The following is a 22,781-nucleotide window of genomic DNA, read 5'->3' as shown; positions in this document are numbered from 1 at the left end:
CCACCCCCCCCCTTCTCCAGCGGTCCTTTCTGATTGGATCACGCTCACAGCCAGGGAGAAGGAGACGCCTACAGCAGAAGACTGTATCGCCTCCCCGTTGCAAATTTAATGCTCATTATAATACAGTGTGCCAAATTATCGGGGGAGGGGCACAGCGGACGAACGGGGGGTGGGGGGACTCTTTGAAAGAAAAAGAAACTCCCATGGCATCAGTGGGGGTCGCCCTACAATCTAATACAATGATTAGCCTATGTCAAAACTGATGAAAGGTCCTCTTTAAACCCCTTCCTGGCCATATACCTGTGCCAGTGATCATCTCTGACTCACCAGCTGTGCTCCTGTGCGTATTGGATTGCTCGTTCCTCTGACCCTGACTTGTCTTCTGACCACTCTCTGTCTCTCGTTTGGTACTGCTTAGCTAGTCTGTGTCTAACACATTTAAATACGACCCTGTTTTTGCGTTGTTTTGTCTCTTGGTGTTTGTCTGTCTCTGCATGTAAGTAGCACAAGGATTGTCGACAAGTTGCGGTCTTGCTACCTAGGGCTTGCATTACAAGTAGGTAGGGAAAGCGGTCTGGGTTCTAGGTTAGGGCTCACTGTTTGCGTCTGTCCCTACTTACAGGCGTTATATAGGATTTTACAACTTATTGTCCACTAGAGAGCTATTTTGTTAGTACATATAATGGCAGCATAGTTTATGGGGTTATGAAATATGGGCACATTCAAGAGCATCATCATGTTCAAGCGAGTATTTCAGCAGGACAAAAGTGCTTTTTGTGGAGTTTTTATAATCAGGAGTAGGATGAATAAAACACTTTTATTCTGCCAGGCTCTGCACCTTCAAGTGCCCAGGAGGCAGAGCTTTACTAGGAAGTGTAATATGTTCTCTAAATTGTGCTGATTCACAACCTCTCTGCTCTGTTCTGAGTGACAGCTGTAGTATCCAACCAAGAGACCACTACAGCTGAAGAAGCGAGGGACTGTAAAATGGCTCAACACAGGGAGCACTTCACAAGGTATGGCCCCAGGGCTCTTAAAGAGCAGAATCTGGCAGAATAAAAGTTCATATTCACTCTGCTTCTGATGAAAAATGCTCCAAAAAAGGCATGTTTGCACTGCTGTGCAAGAGAACACCACAGCTGCTACTCAAAGCAGCGGAGAGGGACTGGCAAACAGCTCAATGTTGAGAGGGCTTCACAGTGAAGCTTCGCCTCCGGGGCTCTTAAGGAACAGAATAAAAGCTAATATTCATGCTACCTCTGTTAACACAAAAAGCGTGTTTGTAATGCTGTCTCTGCCCCTGCATAATCAAAACTACAGACAGAATCCTTTTAGCATAGTGATACGGACATACTTGGCAGTTATACTACAGTATTTGTATGTAACTATTGTCTTAAGTGATATCATTGTGCAGTAGTTGTAACTTAGCTCTGCTACCCTCATAGTGTCTTTTTTCTTCTTCAAAATAATACACTGTAGATGATATAATTGTGTTATTTAGTTTTTTTTTCCATATTCATGTGTTTTCAGAGATGTCTGGCAGCAGTGAAGACATTTCTCTTGTACACTGGACCCAGAAGTGGCTAGAAAATGGAACACTTTACTTTCATGTCTCTTTACGCATGAAGGAACACACTTTATTTAGCACTCCCCCAACAGTGCAAGAGCCAGTGCAAGAACTGGATGAACAGCTTCATGTTCTACACGTATCAGTCATGGTGAGTGCGATTTTAAACCCAGTCTTCATTTACGGCATTATGTGTGCTAGATGTGTAAGCAATAAATGAATAAGTCTACTTTCGCATTAGCGGCAGCCTTCTCCAGCAGGCTATTCTGGCGGGTGAACAGCCTGCCGGATCCATGCTGCCTCTAGTGGAAGCATGGTCCAACCACGGCATTGGTCCAACCACGGCATGGCAAACATGCCGAGAGGTGGCCAGAATAAAACTACAACATGTGTAGGGGTGTAGTTCCTAAATGGGGTAATTTATGGTTGCTTTCTACTACATAAGCCCTTCAAAGTGGCTTTATAACTGATTTGTTTCTGAAAAAAGTGGGTTTTGGAGATTTTCTTGCAAATGTGAATAATTGCTTCTACAATGCTAAGCTTTTTAACATCCTAAAACGTAGAAGTAGAAAACGTAGAAATATGGTGAATGCTAATTAACAACTATTTTATGAGCTATCACTATCCATCTTAAAAGCATGGAAATGTAAATTTAGAAAATAGCAAATTTTTCAAAATGTTCTGTATTCGGTAATAAATAAAGGTAAAACATATTTACTGAAAAACATTACTAACGTGAAGTACGGTGTGTCATGAGGATGGCTTGAATAAGCAAAAGCATTCCAAAGTTATTAGCACATGAAGTGACATGTCAGATTTACAAAAATAGACTTTATCATGAAGGTGAAAAATTAGGCCCCTTTCACACGGGCGAGTATTCTGCGCGGATGCGATGCGTGAGGTGAACGCATTGCACCCGCACTGAATACCGACCCATTTATTTCTATGGGGCTGTTCACATGAGCGGTGATTTTCACGCATCACTTATGCGTTGCGTGAAAATCGCAGCATGCTCTATGTTCTGCGTTTTTCACGCAACGCAGGCCCCATAGAAGTTAATGGGATTGCGTGAAAATCTCAAGCATCCGCAAGCAAGTGCGGATGCGGTGCGATTTTCACGCACGGTTGCTAGGAGACGATAGGGATGGAGACCTGATCATTATTATTTTCCCTTATAACATGTTTATAAGGGAAAATAATAGCATTCTGAATACAGAATGCATAGTAAAATAGCGCTGGAGGGGTTAAAAAATAAATAAATAATAATTTAACTCACCTTAGTCCACTTGATCGCGTAGCCCGGCATCTCCTACTGTCTCCTTTGTTGAATAGGACCTGTGGTGAGCATTAATTACAGGAACAGGACCTTTGATGACATCACTCCGGTCATCACATGATCCATCACCATGGTAAAAGATCATGTGACGTACCATGTGATGACCAGAGTGACGTCATCAAAGGTCCTGTTCCTGTAATTAATGCTCACTACAGGTCCTATTCAACAAAGGAGACAGAAGGAGATGCCGGCTACGCGATCAAGTGGACTAAGGTGAGTTAAATTATTATTATTATTATTTTTTTAACCCCTCCAGCGCTGTTTTACTATGCATTCTGTATTCAGAATGCTATTATTTTCCCTTATAACCATGTTATAAGGGAAAATAATGCAATCTATGCAGAACACCGATCCCAAGCCCGAACTTCTGTGAAGAAGTTCGGGTTTGGGTACCAAACATGCGCGATTTTTCTCACGCGAGTGCAAAACGCATTACAATGTTTTGCACTCGCGCGGAAAAATCTCGGGTGTTCCCGCAACGCACCCGCACATTTTCCCGCAACGCCCGTGTGAACCCAGCCTTACTCTGTCAGGAAGGTGTTAACAACAGTCTGTAAATGTGTGAAAGTGAGGAGACCAATTGCAGGAGTTTTGGGAGACAAATTTCTCATTCTTGACTGATGTAGGATTCTGGCTGCTGAACAATCTTCTTTGTGCGTCAAATGTTTTCTATTGGTAAAAAGTCTGGACTCAAGGCAGCCAGTTCAGCACCTGGACTCTTCTTCTATGAATACATGCTGTTGTGATGGATGCAGTATATGGTTTAGTATTATCTTTCAGCCCTTCCCTAAAAGGACGTTGTCTGGATGGGAGCATATGTTGTTCTATTACCTCTATATACTGTTCAGCATTGATAGCACCTTTCCAGATGTGTATGTTGCCCATGCCATAGAAACTAATGCAAATCCCATACCATCAGAGATGCAGGTTTATAAACTGTGCTGTGATAAGAAGCTGGATGGTTCCTCTCCTGTTAAGTCTACAGTAACTGAGTCTGTGGTTTCCAAAAAGAATTTAAAATTTTGACTAATATGACCAAATAATAGTTTTCTATTTTGCCTCAGTTCATTTTAAATGAGCTTTGGCCCAGAGAGGACGGCAGCTTTTCTAGAACATGTTGACATATGGCTTCCTCTTTGTATGATAGAGATTTAATGTGCATTTGTGGACTGCACAGCTCCTGGTGTTTGTTTCTGTCATTGCCAAATATATTCATGTTTTTTATTATGTCTTTTTTTAAATTCTAATAAAGATATGTTTTGGTATACTGAATTGTAGATTTGTGTATATAGTGTGCTTAGGTTTTCCCATGTAGGTGTTAAGAATTACAGGGTAGTCGTAATGCCTGGAAATGAGCAGTGTGTAATGTGACGGAAAAATGGATCAAGCCAGCAAAGGAAGCAATAGAGACAAGGACAATACAATAGTAAATGGCTTTTAATAACTTTCTCTACATAATAAAAGCTATTTTCTGAAGTGAGTCAGCCTTTTTAATTATTGTGATCACTTGGTTGATAATTGAACCAATGGGTTTTGTTATCACTAAGTAGGTACAGTAATTAGGAGCTTTCATGAGAGTGTGCACTAGGCCTCAGCTCCTGACTTCATATTGATTGTGTTTCATTATTGTTCATATTATCTAACTTTTGCACAATGACAATATTAGGATAGCGGCCTTCTAAGATGTAGTTATGGGTATGAATGTCTTGATCTAGGTCTAGTACAACATAATGACAAAAACAGCTTGACCACTGTTTGGCGGTTGCCGTGAATATTGTCACACAAAATGCATCTCAAGTTGATGCTGGTTGTCGTTGAAGAGACCAGGCAGGTTTATGGAGCCAGAAACAGCTGTCTACGACATGAGTTAATTTGTCACATGAAACAAAAACAATGCTATCCAAAATCTCTGAAGAAGTCAAGAATATTGATAATGTTGTCTTGCTTGTACAGTGATGGTCGGTTTGCAGTGTTCGCCAGCGAACACATGCGGGCTGCCATCTTTAGTAAGGTAGACTCACCCGTCCGGCGATGCACAGCTAGGCCCTTACCTGTGCCGGTCTGAAATCAAATGCATTCACCGGGAACAGGCAGTTCCGAGAACAGCCCGATGAAGGCCCCCGGCAGCTGTTTTTTGAACTGCCTGCTCCCGTTGACTGGATTTGATTTCAGACCAGCTCCCGGCACAGGTAAGGGCTTACCTGTGCATCGCCAGACGGGTGAGTATACCTTACTAAAGATGGCAGCCCGCATGTGTTCGCTGGCGAACACTGCAAACTGACCATCACTGGTCTTGTATTCTCTAACATTGTTTGGTGGGTGATGTAAAAACAGCTGAAGTGTCATGGAGTTTAATGTGTTAACCATCTGTAGAGCCCTGGCTCTTGGCATTGTTTTCATAATGCAAGGAAGGCCTGAGGGTTCAAAGTTCTGGGGAAGGATTTAAGGCTGCTGTATGCCAGTGATTTAGCAAAAAAGAAACCATACATTTTTAGAGTTCTGTCTTCGAAGGAAAGAAAAGTTCAAAGTTCACTAAAGGTTGAAGGTAAATGTATTTTTGTATAAACTTTTTATTTGAATGGAGTCAACTAGAGATGAACCACGTCCTCAAAAATTTTATTAGACTGCTTCAGCGAATTTCTTTGTGAGTAGCGGGTGCAATGATGGGGATATTGTGCCGCCCCCGTCATTGAACCCATGATCACGGCATCTGAGATGACCATTGAGGGCTGTCAGGGGTTATTCTGTTAAAAAAAAAAAAAAATACTCAACCTATCTATTTGATCGCAAAGAGTCCGCCGTGGCCATCTTGATTGAAGATCCAGCATAAAATCTTGCAGGGTGCGTCTTGACATCATCACGCATGCCGGTATGTTAATGTCATACGTCGCTGTTAGAGATGATAAAATTTTTCAAAAATTCTATTTTTTTAATTTTTTTTTTGCTTCGATCCGATTTTATTTGCGGCGAATCGTGTTAAAAAATGGCTATTTCCTGGCTGCAAAGAGCCTTTATAGTAGTGTAGAACAGTGTGCCTTGCAGTAACACGCATAGGGAGTGTGCTGTGGTAGTGAAATTATACTGTGAGTCAGTATGACATGCAGATGACAGGCATCGCTGTTAGAATCACTGCACACTTCACTTATTTGGGCAGTCACAAAACTGACCAAATAACTCAAGTGTGAACTCAGCCTTACAGGTCGATTTTAGCGTCAAGAAGAAGCGCACTCCTTTTACTCCGTCGTCAGCTGATTCCACATAGATGTCTACAGAACCTGTTCTATTAAACGTTTATACAAGTAGAGCCCCCCCGACAGAGTGGAGAGGGTGTCAGCAGTAAGGTTGTGTTGACGTCACTGATTATTTTTCCCTTCCTCTGATCCGTCAGAACAATAATCCCCAAAAAATAGATCCTGTCTGTGGAGCATCCGCCTTCACTCGGTCAGCATTTGGTCAGTAATCCATCATTATTGCTAATGCAAAAAAATATAAACAGGAGTGGATCCAAAACAGAGATGACACATGAATGGAATATTTGCATGTCTTCTGTATTTTGTACCCACTCCTGCTTTTGGCTACCAAATCACAAGCCAATTATGATGGGACCATACAGGCCTTACAGCTGCTACACAGACAGGATCCGTCGTGCGTCTCGCTTTCCTTTTTTTTCTGACAGATCAGAAGAAGGGTCAAATAAATGATGATGTTAGCCAGGCCAAAAGGCAAAATAGTGGCCCAGTCATGAAGTGGGGAGGGTGGGAACAGCATGAGAAGTCCGCAGAGTGGCCCTATGACATAGGGGTGAGGTGGAAGCAGCATGAGGAGACCACAGAGTGGCAAGGTGACATAGTGTAGAGTAGGGCTGCAGTAAACAATTATTTTAGTAATCGAGTATTTTTACTGATTATTTTTACGATTAATCAAATAATCTAATAAGAAAAAAATAATTAATAGACTGTTTTCCTTTATAAAAACTCATCAGACCCCCTGCCATCAGTCTCTAACACCCTTCGTTCCCCCCTGTGCGATCAGCTCAAGTGCATCAGTTCCCCCCAGTGCCACCAGCTTCCCCCCAGTGCCACCAGCTTCCCCCCCAGTGCCACCAGCTTCCCCCCCCCAGTGCCATCAGCTGCCATCCCAGTGCCATCAGCTGCCATCCCAGTGCAATCAGGCTCCCCCCAGTGCCATCAGCTGCCCTCTCAGTGCCAACAGCTGCCACCCCAGTGCCATCAGTGCCACCAGCTAAAACTAAAACTCTCATCAGATGAATTGATGATCGGACACGTCCAGCATCCACCTCACTTCAGGTCAGAGAAGTCTGCGGACAGATCTTCAGAATGGAGAGGATCTAGAAAGCATCTTAAGCCCTTTGTTACTGCTCATGGATTTCTGACACCATTCCTGGCATATCTCTATAGGGCTGAGTGGCCTCTGCATGGCTGTGGTTTCAGGTAACCTATAGACAGGGCCAAACAGGTTCAAAGGGGAACTCCAGAAGAATGATCATGCTTGGAGCCACACCATAAGCTCCATTCATTCTGTAAGCCCTGTGACCCCGCACACATCTATGTCAGAAGGTCGTCCAGGCTGGAGCCCCCCTTTAATTTAGGAGGCTCTGAGGAGCCATCAACATGTCCTCCGGCAATGTGCAGGGAGGAGGACACAGCCTCCCTCCATGGCTGGTACCTGGTTTCCAGTCTCCGGTCCGGTGTCCCAGAATCCTGGCTGGCTTTGTTGTCTCCCTGAACCCAGCTAACCAACCGTGCCAGTCAACGGTGGGCTCCGGTGTGGACCGCATCCCTCACAGTGTAAGCCCCCAGTGCACGGGGCGCACCGCCCTGTTGCTGCATCTCTTTTCTATAAGGTTGCGGTTGTCAAGCGGAGCTGCCGATAACCAATCACAATCTGGAGCGCCAGGACCCCAGGCAGAGCTGGCTGCATATTTGCCTGAGAGGGTGTGGTACAAATGGGGATGTGAGTAGGGTCATGTGACTAGTGGAGTGAGATGCAGAGAGCAGCACGGTTATTATACTGTCTGGGAGAAGCGGGTGACCACGGAGCGGTGAGTAATAGCAAGCGCTTCACTCCCGCTCCATGGTCACATGATACAAACACATTTTTTTGTCTCGATTTACTCGGTTCAATCGAGTAATCATTTCAGCCCTAGTGTAGAGGTGGCAGCCGCATGAGGAGACCACAGAGTGGCAAGATGACATAGTGTGGAGGTGGCAGCAGCATCAGGAGGCAACAGAGTAGCAATGTGACGTAGTGTGGAGGTGGGTGGCAATACCAGTACCCGCTGAAGATGGTGAGTGAAAGAATGAGCACTTGTCATCAGATGTGTGGCATCAAGCGGGTGGCAGCATCAGAATAGTAGCTGAGGCAGGTAGCCAGAAGAAGCCAGTCTCAAATTTTTTCCTAAAACGGCTGCTGCACGTGTGAGGACACGGAGCAAGGAACTCTGAGAAGGCGGGATCGCCCATAATGCAATGCATGCCGCCAATTAGCAGCCAGCAAGCCCTGTGATGTCACAGCCCTATAAATAGCCTCAGCCATCTTGGATTCTGCCATTTTCCAGTGTACTTAGTGCAGGGAGAGACGTCAGCAGGCGCTAGGGACAGTGCTAGAAAAAACTTAATTGTGCTGAAAAAAAAAATGATTTAGGCTACTTGCGGAAGGACGGATCCGACAGGCTGTTCACCATGTCGGATCCGTTCTTCCGCTATTTCGTCGTGCCGCCGGACCGCCACTCCGTCCCCATTGACTATAATGGGGACGGGGGCGGAGCTCCGGCGCAGCACGGCGAAAGGCCGCCGGACTAAATGTCCTGCATGTCCGACTTTTTAGTCCGGCGGCTCTTGCCGTGCTGTGCCGGAGCTCCGCCCCCGTCCCCATTATAGTCAATGGGGACGGAGCGGCGGTCCGGCGGCACAACGAAATAGCGGAAGGACGGATCCGACATGGTGAACAGCCTGTCGGATCCGTCCTGCCGCAAGTGTGAAAGTAGCCTAAATCATTTTTTTTAGCACAATTAAGTTTTTTCTAGCACTGTCCCTAGCGCCTGCTGACGTCTCTCCCTGCACTAAGTACACTGGAAAATGGCAGAATCCAAGATGGCTGAGGCTATTTATAGGGCTGTGACATCACAGGGCTTGCTGGCTGCTAATTGGCGGCATGCATTGCATTATGGGCGATCCCGCCTTCTCAGAGTTCCTTGCTCCGTGTCCTCACACGTGCAGCAGCCGTTTTAGGAAAAAATTTGATTCGTTACCACGAATCGCGAGGAAATTCTGATTCGGTGCAAATCAAATTTTTCCTGAAATTCAGATCGAATTCCGCTTCGATTCGTTCATCTCTAGTCACTGTGTACGAAATTTTGCACGGGATAGATAGCCACAGGGGAATCTTGCAAATGGATTGTGGTGAGTATGATTTTTTTTTTTTTTACTGCCATTTTAGGGAAAATTGTTTCGTTACCATGAAGCATGAGGAAATTCAGCTTTGCGGTGAATAGAATTTTCCCTGAAATTCTGATCGAAGGGCACTTCGTGAACTTGGATTTGCCACCCGCAGGGAAATTACTAACTGCTAACATAAGGCTCTTCATTTGACTTTAAACTGAACCTTGAGTTTCAGGAAACAACCCCCTGGTGTATGATCAATTTTAAGACATGAGACCCCATCTCTACTGCAAAGATGAGTGGAGCCAGAGCTGCTATGTTCATTAACAAGAACTTTATTTTATCTATGGGAGGATCTCACAACAGGACTGAAACCGATTGATACGTCTGGCACGTCTCTATAACTGGAGATACACTTTAAGAATTATAACTAAGAGACACGGTGCTAAGCTGATATCTGGATATAGAGTTCACTAGCATGAGCTCTAGCGGTCTAATAATGATGTTATCCCCTCAGTCTCATTTTGTGTTTCTAATGTACTACAATCAGTTCACAAACCTAATAAATGCACCATTAATCTAATGTAACCCTGGAACCTGATATACCAATCGTGTCCGCTAGACACTTTACAGCAAGTCAGATATTACGTTGCGTCTGCCTCCGACTCTCCAGTGCCAGAGGCTCTTAATTTCTCTATTTCCCTAGGCCATTAGAATATCACAAAAACTACACACAGGTGTACTCTCCCAATCACATAATCAGGTATTATGGGCTATGCTATGGGATTTACAATGAAGTATACTTGCTCATGCGCCGCTATTCACATTAACTGTGTAAACGCGAGATTTAGATAGTCTTGCGAAACAGCCGGCTATCTTAATCTCGCCCTATCGCACAGCATACATTTTAACAGTGCATTAGAGACAGTCCTTCGACCACAGTTATGATAATATTCTGAACAAATCAGGCTTATCTGTAACGGGGAAAACTGATTCGCTCATCACTATTTCTAATACATCTTTATTGGAGTTCGAGCACTTTTTGATTTGGAGTCACACATATAGAGTTAGTTCTCCTTATATGTCTGTTGTAGTAAATATGTGTATTCCTCTTGCAATAACAGTTTTGGGGCACCTTTTCTCATATCTCTGTTCTTCTGTTATCTCTCCTAGTAATATATAAATACATTGACAGCAAGATGGTGCCATTGTCCTTACCAAAGGACTGTCTCTACACAGAGTGCCCCTATCAGTGTCAGACTGTGTAGGACGGACCCCCAGTTACAGGCAGTTGTCAATGTATTGTACAGGACACCGGGGGTGGGTCCTGGACGGGTGCTATACGGCACCACTGTTTGGACTATGGTCCATTTAAATAGAGGTAGAAGGTTCAGGGGGTCACCCAAAAAGTGGGTGAAAAGTTCCAGGCAGGCGCTAATTCAGAGAGGACTGGCTCACAGTCTTCTCTATCTTAGTAAAGTAGTTTGGGGCCTGGAATTTTGGAGGCTCCAAAGTGTTATTTGGGTGGGATGAAGCCTCCACTCCTAAACCCTGGAAGCCAGCGCACAAGGGGTTAAGATCTCACAGACAACCACCCATTAAAGCAGGAAGTGATGCTGGAGGGAGTGAGTGAGTTGGGAGAGTGCACCTGTGAGGACAAGATGGAAGTCTGCTAGCTGCTCAGAGAGGACTTTTGAGTAGTTTGGAAGTGAAGCTGTGTCTGCAGGGAAGGTCTGGAGGACTTCTACTAAAAACGTATGTGTCTTTCTTTTGGTTGTTTTTCTGAAGAAAGACTTTTTCCTAATTTATGCTGGAAACAAGCAGGACTTTTGTTGTGACGTTTTGGATGCTGAAGAAAAGCTTTATTTTGTTTTGTTTGGTCACCAATAAAGACCCTTTGCTTTACTGACACGGTTTTACGCACTTGTCTCGCGGAGCTTAAAGACCCCCAAAGTTTACAACTGGTGGAGGATGCGGGCAAAGTGCATTTGCAGGCGCAAAAAAACCGTTTAAAACTGACATTTAAAGAGACAGTATACTTATGGCATGTCTTGGGTGAAGTCAGCCCAGGCGTTACAAACAGCAGACAAAGGCATGGAGGAGGTCGTTAAGGCTTTGGCACAAGCCACTGTGACCCAGCAGCAAGCCACTGTGGCCCAGCAGCAAGCGTCAGCAGAGTCAAACCGTCGCCATGAGGAAGCGATGGCTCAGCAGCAGCAGGCCCTGGCACAGGCTATAGCTGCGCAGCAGGAAAATACACGGCTGCTATCCGCCCAGTTTACGGCCCAGCAGGAGTCCACTCAAGCACAGGTGGCTGCCTTGCAGGAGGCCGTACAGCAGCTGGCTCAGGGACAAGCGCAAGCGGTCGTTGCCGTTAGCAACCCAGTATCTGTTAGAGCCAGCCATTTTTTGCAGAAACTAACACCCAGCGATGACGTGGAAGCCTTTCTTACCACCTTTGAAAGGATAGCAGAGAGAGAAGCGTGGCCCCGGGACCAATGGGCCGGCATTATATCGCCTTTTCTCACTGGTGACCCGCAAAAGGCCTATTTTGACCTCCCAGCTGAGCACATCAAAGACTATGAACGTCTAAAAGCTGAAATCCTGGCCCGCCTGGGAGTGACCACAGCTGTCCGGGCTCAGAGGGTGCATCGCTGGCGGTACAAATCGGACCAACCACCCAGGTCCCAGATGCATGAACTAATTCAGTTAGTTAAAAAATGGCTGCAGCCAGAAAAGTTGTCAGGTCCACAAATGGTGGAACGAGTAGTGATGGACCGGTACCTACGGTCCCTACAAGATGACCTACAGCGCTGGGTAAGCCATGGAAACCCTACTAATGCTGACCAGCTGATCGAGCTGGTTGAACGGTATACCGTGGTGGAGGACCTGCTTGGGCCTGCCAAGCGTCGAGAACCCACGCCAAGGACACCCAGACCAGCCATCAACCTGAGGAGAGAAGCCTTGCCAGATGTGGGCGTCCGCAGGTTTACACCATCTGCCCTAGAACCACGGAGGTCGGTTCCTGTACCAAAGATGGGAGACATACAATGTTGGCGATGTCGGTCCTGGGGGCATACCCGGGCACAATGCCCACTGCAGGAGGAGCCTATGGAGTGCGGAACTGGTCGGAGAAGCTCCTTCTATGTGCGAAGTGTGTGTACCACTCATCTTGACCTGGCTGCAGGACGGTTTGAGTGTGAAGTGTGGGTGAACCACCTTCCTGCCAGGGCCCTACTGGACTCCGGTAGCATGGTAACATTAGTACATGCCAGGGTACTTGGGAGGCTTAGACCAGTGACTAAAACTCTTCGGGTGGTATGCATTCATGGGGATACCAAGGAGTACCCCTTGGTTCCGGTGACTGTCTCTTATGGCCATGCCTCAGTTACACAGGAGGTCGGGGTGGTAAACAGTTTAATTCATGACATCATAGTGGGGCGGGACTGTCCACTATTTCTGGAACTATGGAATGAGGTGCAAATGGCACCACCAGGGGAACTGGGGGCACTGGGCCTGGAAGGGACAGGGTCCGAGGGGTCCGGAGCTGAAATACACCCCTCTGATATAGAAATACCTACCATTGATAATGAAGTCGCAGGGAATGCTAATGTGGAGGATAATGCCCCTGACCCAGGTCTTAAACCCGGGTTGATCTCTGAGGTGGGGGAGGTCTTCCCATTACAAGTCATGCTGGGGGAGGATGACGAGGAGCTCTCCCCAGTTGAGGAAGATGAAGGGGAAACATCCTCAAGGCCAGTACATCCAGATCTAGACGTGTCCAGAGGTGCATTTGGTACCGCCCAATTACGGGACCCTGCCTTGGTCAATGCTCGAGAGCAGGTTTCTGTTGTTGATGGGGTCCCACAAATGCCAGATGCAGACCAGAGGTTCCCTCACTTTGCGTTGAAGGGGGACTTACTGTATCGAGTGGCTGAGAGCCGAGGGGAAACTATAGAGCAGTTGCTGGTTCCCCAACCGTATAGGCGGATGCTCCTCGATCTAGCCCACAACGATGCACTGGGAGGACACCTGGGGGCGGAGAAAACAGAGGCCAGGATAAACGACCGGTTTTACTGGCCAGGGTTGAAGGCCGAGGTTAAAAGATACTGTGCGTCTTGTCCCATTTGCCAGTTAACCGCCCCAGTGCCACACTATAGAAACCCTCTGGTGCCCTTGCCGATTATCGAAGTCCCGTTTGAACGGATCGCTATGGATCTGGTGGGACCCCTGGTAAAGTCGGCACGGGGCCACCAATACATATTGGTCATCCTAGACTACGCAACTAGGTATCCAGAAGCTGTTCCTTTGAGGAAAGCCTCCTCTAAGGCCATCGCCAGGGAGTTGTTTCAAATGTTCTCACGAACTGGGTTCCCCAAAGAGATCCTGACAGACCAGGGTACCCCTTTTATGTCAAAGGTAATGGCGGACTTGTGCAAATTGTTTCAAATTAAGCAGTTGCGGACGTCTGTCTACCACCCACAGACCGATGGCCTAGTCGAAAGATTCAATAAAACCTTAAAATCCATGTTGAGAAGAGTAGTCCAGAAAGATGGGAAGGATTGGGATATGTTACTCCCTGCCCTGTTATTTGCTATCCGGGAGGTCCCGCAAGCATCCACAGGTTTTTCGCCATTTGAATTAGTGTATGGACGAAGGCCCCGGGGGTTACTCGATCTGGTAAAGGAGACATGGGAAAGTGAGTCCTCACCACACAAAACGGTGGTAGAGCATATCTCTCAAATGCGAGAGAGGGTGGCTAAGGTGATGCCACTGGTGAAGGAGCATATGCAGAAGGCCCAGGATGCCCAAAGAAGAGTGTATAACAGGTCGGCTAAAGTTAGACAGTTCCAAGTAGGAGACCGGGTGGCTGTTCTAATACCCACGGTAGAGAGCAAATTCTTGGCCAAATGGCAGGGCCCATTTGAGGTAGTAGAGAAATTCGGTGAGGTGGACTACAAGGTACACCAGCCAGGGAAAAGAAAACCATACCAGATCTATCACATCAATTTGTTGAAACCCTGGAGAGACAGAGAACAAGTGTCAGCGGTAGTAGGGGTACAGTCAGGGGACCATGCAGGGATCGACTTGGTGCAGGTTGCTTCTACCCTGACTAGACCTCAAACCCAGCAAACAAAAGAGTTTCTACAAAAAAATAGAGATATGTTTTCAGAGTTGCCCGGTCGCACCAACGTCATCGAGCATGACATTGTGACCGAGCCCAATGTAAAAGTCAGGTTAAAGCCTTACCGTATTCAGAAGCTCATAGGGTGGCAGTGTCCGAAGAGGTTAAAAGAATGTTTGAGCTTGGAGTCATTGAAGAGTCGCAGAGCGAATGGTCAAGTCCAATTGTGTTGGTACCCAAGCCCAACGGCACCCTCCGCTTCTGCAACGACTTCAGAAAGCTTAATGAAGTCTCCAAGTTCGACGCATATCCCATGCCACGAGTAGATGAGCTAATTGAAAGGTTGGGGCCTGCCAGGTACATTACCACGCTAGACCTCACAAAAGGGTACTGGCAGATTCCCCTGACTAAGGAAGCCAGGGAGAAGACAGCCTTCTCTACCCCAGAAGGCCACTTCCAATATAAGAGAATGCCATTTGGTCTACACTCAGCCCCGGCCACGTTCCAAAGGGCCATGGACAAAACTCTGCTTCCACACCAACGGTACGCTTCTGTCTACCTAGATGACATAGTCATCTTCAGCACTGATTGGGAGTCCCACCTTCCCCGGGTTCAGGCAGTTGTAGACTCCTTAAGAAGAGCAGGGGTTCACCATCACCCCGAGAAGTGTGCCATTGGATGGAGGAAGTAAAATACCTGGGGTATATTGTGGGTAGAGGGCTGGTAAAGCCCCAAATGAGTAAGGTGGAGGCCATACAGGACTGGCCCCGTCCCCTAACCAAGAAGCAGGTCAGAGCGTTTTTGGGCATAGTTGGCTATTATAGGAGGTTTGTCCCCAACTTTGCCACTGTTGCTGCACCACTGACCGACCTGACCAGAGGCAGAAAGTCAGTGATGATAAAGTGGAACGCCGAGGCCGAGACGGCTTTTCAAATGCTTAAGACAGCTTTGTGCCAAGATCCGGTGCTTGTAGCTCCAGACTTTACAAAAGATTTTGTAGTACAGACAGATGCTTCAAGCGAAGGGTTAGGAGCGGTCCTGTCTCAGGAAATCAATGGGGAGGAGCACCCTGTTGTCTTTCTTAGTAGGAAGCTGACGGCAGCTGAAAGAAACTATGCGGTGGTGGAGCGGGAGTGTCTGGCCATCAAGTGGGCTCTAGACTCCCTGCGATATTTCCTCCTGGGCAGAAAGTTCCGCTTGGTGTCAGACCATGCTCCGCTTACCTGGATGAGACAGAATAAACACACCAATGCCAGGGTAACAAGGTGGTTCCTTTCTCTCCAGGAGTTCAATTTCATGGTAGAGCACAGACCCGGGAGACAGCATCAGAATGCCGATGCCCTCTCCCGAGTCCATTGTATGGTGTCTACTGTTGCCTCCAACACCTCCGCGTTGAGGCAGAGGGGGGGGATATGTACAGGACACCGGGGGTGGGTCCTGGACGGGTGCTATACGGCACCACTGTTTGGACTATGGTCCATTTAAATAGAGGTAGAAGGTTCAGGGGGTCACCCAAAAAGTGGGTGAAAAGTTCCAGGCAGGCGCTAATTCAGAGAGGACTGGCTCACAGTCTTCTCTATCTTAGTAAAGTAGTTTGGGGCCTGGAATTTTGGAGGCTCCAAAGTGTTATTTGGGTGGGATGAAGCCTCCACTCCTAAACCCTGGAAGCCAGCGCACAAGGGGTTAAGATCTCACAGACAACCACCCATTAAAGCAGGAAGTGATGCTGGAGGGAGTGAGTGAGTTGGGAGAGTGCACCTGTGAGGACAAGATGGAAGTCTGCTAGCTGCTCAGAGAGGACTTTTGAGTAGTTTGGAAGTGAAGCTGTGTCTGCAGGGAAGGTCTGGAGGACTTCTACTAAAAACGTATGTGTCTTTCTTTTGGTTGTTTTTCTGAAGAAAGACTTTTTCCTAATTTATGCTGGAAACAAGCAGGACTTTTGTTGTGACGTTTTGGATGCTGAAGAAAAGCTTTATTTTGTTTTGTTTGGTCACCAATAAAGACCCTTTGCTTTACTGACACGGTTTTACGCACTTGTCTCGCGGAGCTTAAAGACCCCCAAAGTTTACAGTATTCATACATTTCTAGTATGGCTAACAGAGAAATTGCACTGTATGGAATTCTAAGAAAAGATTCTCTAGAATTGTTTTGTTAGCACTCCCACAATAATTTTCATTTTCTGACCTGTTAGATAGGTGCATGATGTAAACTGTAGTGAAGGTCATTTTCTTACCAGTGACTGCATTTGTGAGATATAACCTCCCTTCTGATCCTTAGCTGTGTCATGTGACACAGGACAGGAAGTCAGTTATTTATCTATTCATTCCTATGAGATGGACATTTTGCCAAGAATCAGAATGGAGGTTATAACAATACAGTCACTGGTAAGAAAATGACCTTTACTACAGTTTACATCATGTACCTTCCTAACAGGTCAGAGATTACAAATTTTTGGGAGGGCTTAAGGGGAATACAATTATTTACTAAAACAAACATGTCAGGAGATATAGCAGATCATCGGTGCTTGCTGCTTATTGATTTATTATTGAGTTCAATGGGACCTGTGTAAACCCATCATCACTTAAGTTCGGTATAGTGTATGCAATAGGCGTCAGATTTTTTTCCCTTTTAACGCTATAATTTTTGACACCTACAGATAACCACAAAAATAGCTTTATTGCTCTTAAATAGGTTGTCACATGATTTTATATAAATTTCTTGGCTCACTCAAATCATATTTTTCAAAAACGTAGAAAATTGATCCTCTTTTACGTGGCTAGTGAAGTGATTCTTGCTTTTCTGTGGACCAGCCAATTAGAATCAGATTTTTTTATTTTAATGAATGCAGTTGTATAAGGCTACTTTCACACTCACGTTTTTTGCGGATCCGTCATGGACGGATCAGTTCAGATAATACAACCATCTGCATCCGTTCAGAACGGATCCTTTTGTATTATCTTTGACATAGCCAAGAACACCAAGCAGCGTTTTGGTGTCCGTCTCCAAAGCGGAATGGAGAGTGAACTGATGCAAACTGATGCATTCTGAGCGGATCCTTTTCCATTCAGAATGCAATAGAATGCAAACTGATCCGTTTTGGACCGCTTGTGAGAGCCCTGAACGGATCTCACAAACGAAAAGCCAAAACGCGAGTGTGAAAGTAGACTAAGTTATATGATATGTGTGATCTGGCCAAGAAATGTAATATTTCATTGTGGGATACCCCCTATTACACTTTTTCTTATATATAATTCAGAGAAAGACTAGAAATATTGATTTCAACCGGCTGTATTTGATGACAGTGTTAGGCCTCTTTCACACGAGCGTGACAGATTAGGTCCGGATGCGTTCAGGGTGCATTCGGGGAAACTCGCACCATTTTGCAAGCAAGTTCAGTCAGTTTTGTCTACAATTGCGTTCAGTTGTTGAGTTTTTTCCGCGTGGATGCAATGCGTTGTGATGCGTTTTTCAACATCTCTCAGCAACCATCAGTGAAAAACTCATTGCTTCCGGATGCAATGTGTTTTTAACTGAAGCCCCTTTCACTTCTATGGGGCCAGGGCTGCGTGAAAAACGCAGAATATAGAACATGCTGCGTTTTTCACGCAACGCACAAGTGATGTGTGAAAAAAATGCTCTTGTACACACACCGATTGAAATGAATGGGTCAGGATTCAGTGCGGGTGCTATGCATTCACATCACACACTGCACCCGCGCAAAAAACTTGCTCATGTGAAAGGGGCCTTAGTGTTGCTTTTTTTTTTTAATTATTATTTTTGTCCTCAATGTATAAGTTTATTAGTTGTTTAATCACTGACTGCAGCGGTTACATTCTTCAGTGTGAGAACACCATTGCTGCAGCAGGAAGTAGTGAAAGGTGGAGGACCAGGCAGCCTCAGAACCGATTCATGTACTTACAACCTACTGATTGTGTCAACGATGATTTTTGTTTTTACCTGGACAAACCCTTTAAAGGGAACCTGTCAGCTTCTAAACAGTTCCCAGACTACAGTAGGCATTGCATAGTGTCAGTGTGCTGATTATGATGATATCATTTGTGTATTTATATTCACCCCCCATTCCACCCAGTAAAATGCAGTAGGTGCACTGCCAAGTGCACACGCATCATGGAGAGGACTCCAGGAAGAGTCCTCTCAATTCATTTTGCTGACGTTTTGCAGGAGCAAAGTGGAGGAGCAGGGGTGAGTATAAACATACAAATTACATCATTGTAATCAGTGATCATTACGCCATGCAAGGCCTTCTGTAGTTTTGGGTATGTTTAGGAGATTACAGATCCCCTTTAAATCTGCCATACAAACCATTTTAAAGAGGACCTTTCACTAGTTTAAAAACTAAAAACTAACTATATCAGTGGGCAGAGCGGCGCCCAGGGGTCCCCCTGCACTTACTAGTATGTCTGGGCGCCGCTCGGTTCGCCCGGTATAGGCTCCGGTGTGTGCAGCTCCCTCTGTTGTACGGGGCGGAGTTTTTGTATTAGGGTTGTCCCTTACTGCAGCGCTGGCCAATCGTAGCGCACAGCTCATAGCCTGGGAGTCCCACTGCCCACTGATATAGTTAGTTTTTAGTTTTTAAACTAGTGAAAGGTCCTCTTTAAATGATTTTAAGAATTATTTTTTTTTATTAAAATAGAATAGCAAACAATCAAAAAAAGGTAAAAAGGTGTTCAGAATTTTCCCTTCCAAATTTAGATACCCCTCACTCCAAGAAGGCTTCTAAAATCACGGTCTTATTGAAGCGCAGAGTCTACAGTGAATGAAATGATCAATTGATTCATTATCACATTGTGAGAATTGTCAGCCAAGTGTCCTTGAACATGAACATTTGTTGCTATGCAAACATTGCTTGATTGAGCAAATAAACTGTAGCCACCTACCTACTTGGCTCTTCTACGATCTACAACATGACGCTCTCTTTAATCATATCTACAAATCTGTTACCATTTGAATGTATGCCATTTTATTTGTGTGTGGTTGAGATAGCTGCCGGCTGTGCATAAATGTATCTGTCTTGCCCCTCAGTGGTTTCGCTGTCATTGCTCAGTTTGGGTTGCCAGTAATTTGTTATATGGTAACAGAGACAAACACAGCGGCACTAATGGGAGTCCTCCTGAGTTACGTTTTATACGAAGAAAAGGAATAGCCGATAAATTCCAATATTGATTTGTTAGTCTGTCTTTGTCTTGCTATCATTACATTTTGAAGTTGTATTGCTAGAGATTACTTGAAGTTACATACATAGAGGTAGCACATAAAGGGATTGCCTGAGAAGACATTTAAAAAAAAAAAGGATCAGAAGGGGTTAAACATAAAACGTAATAATGACTCACCCGACCAATACTTCACCACTGCCGTTCTGACGCTGCTCCGGTCCCTACTTCTCGCTACTTCCTGGTTCCAGCACAACAAACAGGAAGTGGGTAGAAACGACCGATCAGCCAATCACTGGCCGCAGTGGTGATCCTGCTCAGCCAGTAGCTTGGCATTTCCAGCCATTTCCAATGTGTCAATCTGGAACCAGTAGGTGTCAAATGGCAGCAGCAGGTGATATATCTGGTGATTTTTTTTTCCTTTTTCTTTTATCCCTTTATTACACCAGTGTAACATCTTTTTAAAAAGTTGACATTTCTGTAAAAATATATCTTTTCTTAGTTTATATATTACAGATCAAGTATTTTTGTGACTTGGAACAGCTGCAGCAGATGTTTTCTTCTTGTTTTACATATTAGTTACATATTAAGGTTGCTGCAATTGTGTGCAAGAGGTTGTCTCACTTCAGGAAATAGCATTTATTATGTACAGAAATTTAATGCAAGGCATTTACTAATGTATTGTTATTATACATATTACCTCCTTTGCTGGCTTCAGTCATTCTTCCATCACATTATACACTGCTCGTTTCCATAATTACGACCACCCTACAATCCATCAGTGGTGGTCGTGCTTGCACACTATAGGAAAAAGCACCAGCCTGTGTGAGCTCCCATGGCCACCAAAGAAGCCAGCACTTTGTCTTATAGTGTAAGCACGGCAACCTCTGCTGGATTGCAGGGTGGTTATAACCATGGAAACAAGCAGCGTGTAATGTGATTGAAAAATGAATCCAGCCAGCAATGGAGACAATATGGACAATCACTATACATTAATATGTGCCTTGTATTAACTTTCTCTACATGATAAATGCCACTTGCTGAAGTGAGACAACCCCTTTAATGTATTAAGTGTCAAGTTAAAGAATGCTACAATTTCTTGAAATGCATTTCAGGTCTGATGAATTGGTCCAAATATTTGATTTGGGGACAAATTAATTCCATTTGAATCAAACATGCTCCAATTGGCCTGAAAATATATATGGTATATGACACTCTAAGGTCTCCTAGGACTCAATTACACAGTTAAGTTACATTACTATCACCACCAGCTAATATCGCTGTACGGGTAATCCCCCAGTGTTACTGAACAGTCAGGACTCTAGTTCCCGGCTTAGGAGTCCCTGCTCTGACTCCATATATGGCTATGTCCATATATTGAGTCAGTGCTATGAACATAAAGGGGTGTCCCCAAGCATTATCAGTATGCTTGGGGACACCCTGTGTATTTAAGTCTAATTTAGCCTCTATTTCTGAAATGGTTCTGCCAGGATTTGAACTCACAACTTTCTACATTAGAGGCAAGAACCTTAACCAGTGAGCTTTGAAGATCAATGCTAAACTGTGCTAGAAAAACCTCATAGTAGTTTCTCATGTATTAGGTATTCCTATACAGCAGAAGTATAATTTAATATTTTTTTTTTTAGTAATTGTAAAAAAATGTATGGCACAAAATAAATGTGTAATTACAAAAAAAAAAAATATAAAAAAATAAAAAAATATATATACAGTACAGACCAAAAGTTTGGACACACCTCATTCAAAGAGTTTTCTTTATTTTCATGACTATGAAGGCATCAAAACTATGAATTAACACATGTGGAATTATATACATAACAAACAAGTGTGAAACAACTGAAAATATGTCATATTCTAGGTTCTTCAAAGTAGCCACCTTTTGCTTTGATTACTGCTTTGCACACTCTTGGCATTCTCTTGATGAGCTTCAAGAGGTAGTCCCCTGAAATGGTCTTCCAACAGTCTTGAAGGAGTTCCCAGAGATGCTTAGCACTTGTTGGCCCTTTTGCCTTCACTCTGCGGTCCAGCTCACCCCAAACCATCTCGATTGGGTTCAGGTCCGGTGACTGGAGGGCAGGTCATCTGGTGCAGCACCCCATCACTCTCTTTCATGGTCAAATAGCCCTTACTTTCAAAGTTTTCCCAATTTTTCGGCTGACTGACTGACCTTCATTTCTTAAAGTAATGATGGCCACTCTTTTTTCTTTACTTAGCTGCTTTTTTCTTGCCATAATACAAATTCTAACAGTCTATTCAGTAGGACTATCAGCTGTGTATCCACCTGACTTCTCCTCAACGCAACTGATGGCCCCAACCCCATTTATAAGGCAAGAAATCCCACTTATTAAACCTGACAGGGCACACCTGTGAAGTGAAAACCATTTCAGGGGACTACCTCTTGAAGCTCATCAAGAGAATGCCAAGAGTGTGCAAAGCAGTAATCAAAGCAAAAGGTGGCTACTTTGAAGAACCTAGAATATGACATATTTTCAGTTGTTTCACACTTGTTTGTTATGTATATAATTCCACATGTGTTAATTCATAGTTTTGATGCCTTCATAGTCATGAAAATAAAGAAAACTCTTTGAATGAGAAGGTGTGTCAAAGTGGATATAAAAAGTCTACACACCCCTGGTAAAATGTCAGGTTTCTGTGCTGTAAAAAATTTGACAAAGATAAATCATTTCAGAACTTTTTCCACCTTTAACCCCTTCAGGACCGGGCTCATTTTCACCTTAAGGACCAGGCCATTTTTTGGAAATCTGACCAGTGTCACTTTAAGTGCTAATAACTTTAAAACGCTTTGACTTATCCAGGCCATTCTGAGATTGTTTTTTCGTCACATATTGTACTTCATGACACTGGTAAAATGAAGTCAAAAAAAGTATTTTTTTTGCACAAAAAAATACCTAATTTACCCAAAATTTGGAAAAATTTTCCAAATTTAAAAGTTTCAGTTTCTCTACTTCTGTAATACATAGTAATACCCCAAAAAATTGTGATGACTTTACATTCCCCATATGTCTACTTCATGCTTGAATTGTTTTGGGAATGATATTTTATTTTTTGGGGATGTTATAAGGCTTAGAAGTTTAGAAGCAAATCTTGAAATTTTTCCGAAATTTACAAAAACTCAATTTTTAGGGACCAGTTCAGGTCTGAA

The 22,781-nt window shown here is 44.5% G+C and overlaps 1 protein-coding gene across 1 annotated transcript in view; it reads left to right on the top strand.

Moving 5' to 3' along the window:
* ASTN2 (astrotactin 2) overlaps positions 1-22,781 on the top strand; it is a 945,680-nt gene that overhangs the window by 95,428 nt on the left and 827,471 nt on the right. Inside the window, exon 2 of the mRNA XM_040442406.1 lies at positions 1,531-1,718. Coding sequence (XP_040298340.1) covers positions 1,531-1,718 — 188 coding nt within the window. The remainder of the gene's footprint in view (positions 1-1,530; positions 1,719-22,781) is intronic.

The sequence above is a fragment of the Bufo bufo genome, chromosome 8 (genome assembly GCF_905171765.1).
Source record: "Bufo bufo chromosome 8, aBufBuf1.1, whole genome shotgun sequence".
Classification (NCBI taxonomy): domain Eukaryota; kingdom Metazoa; phylum Chordata; class Amphibia; order Anura; family Bufonidae; genus Bufo; species Bufo bufo.
Note: the sequence above shows the minus strand (reverse complement) of the source record. Positions and strands in the feature narration are given on the sequence as shown.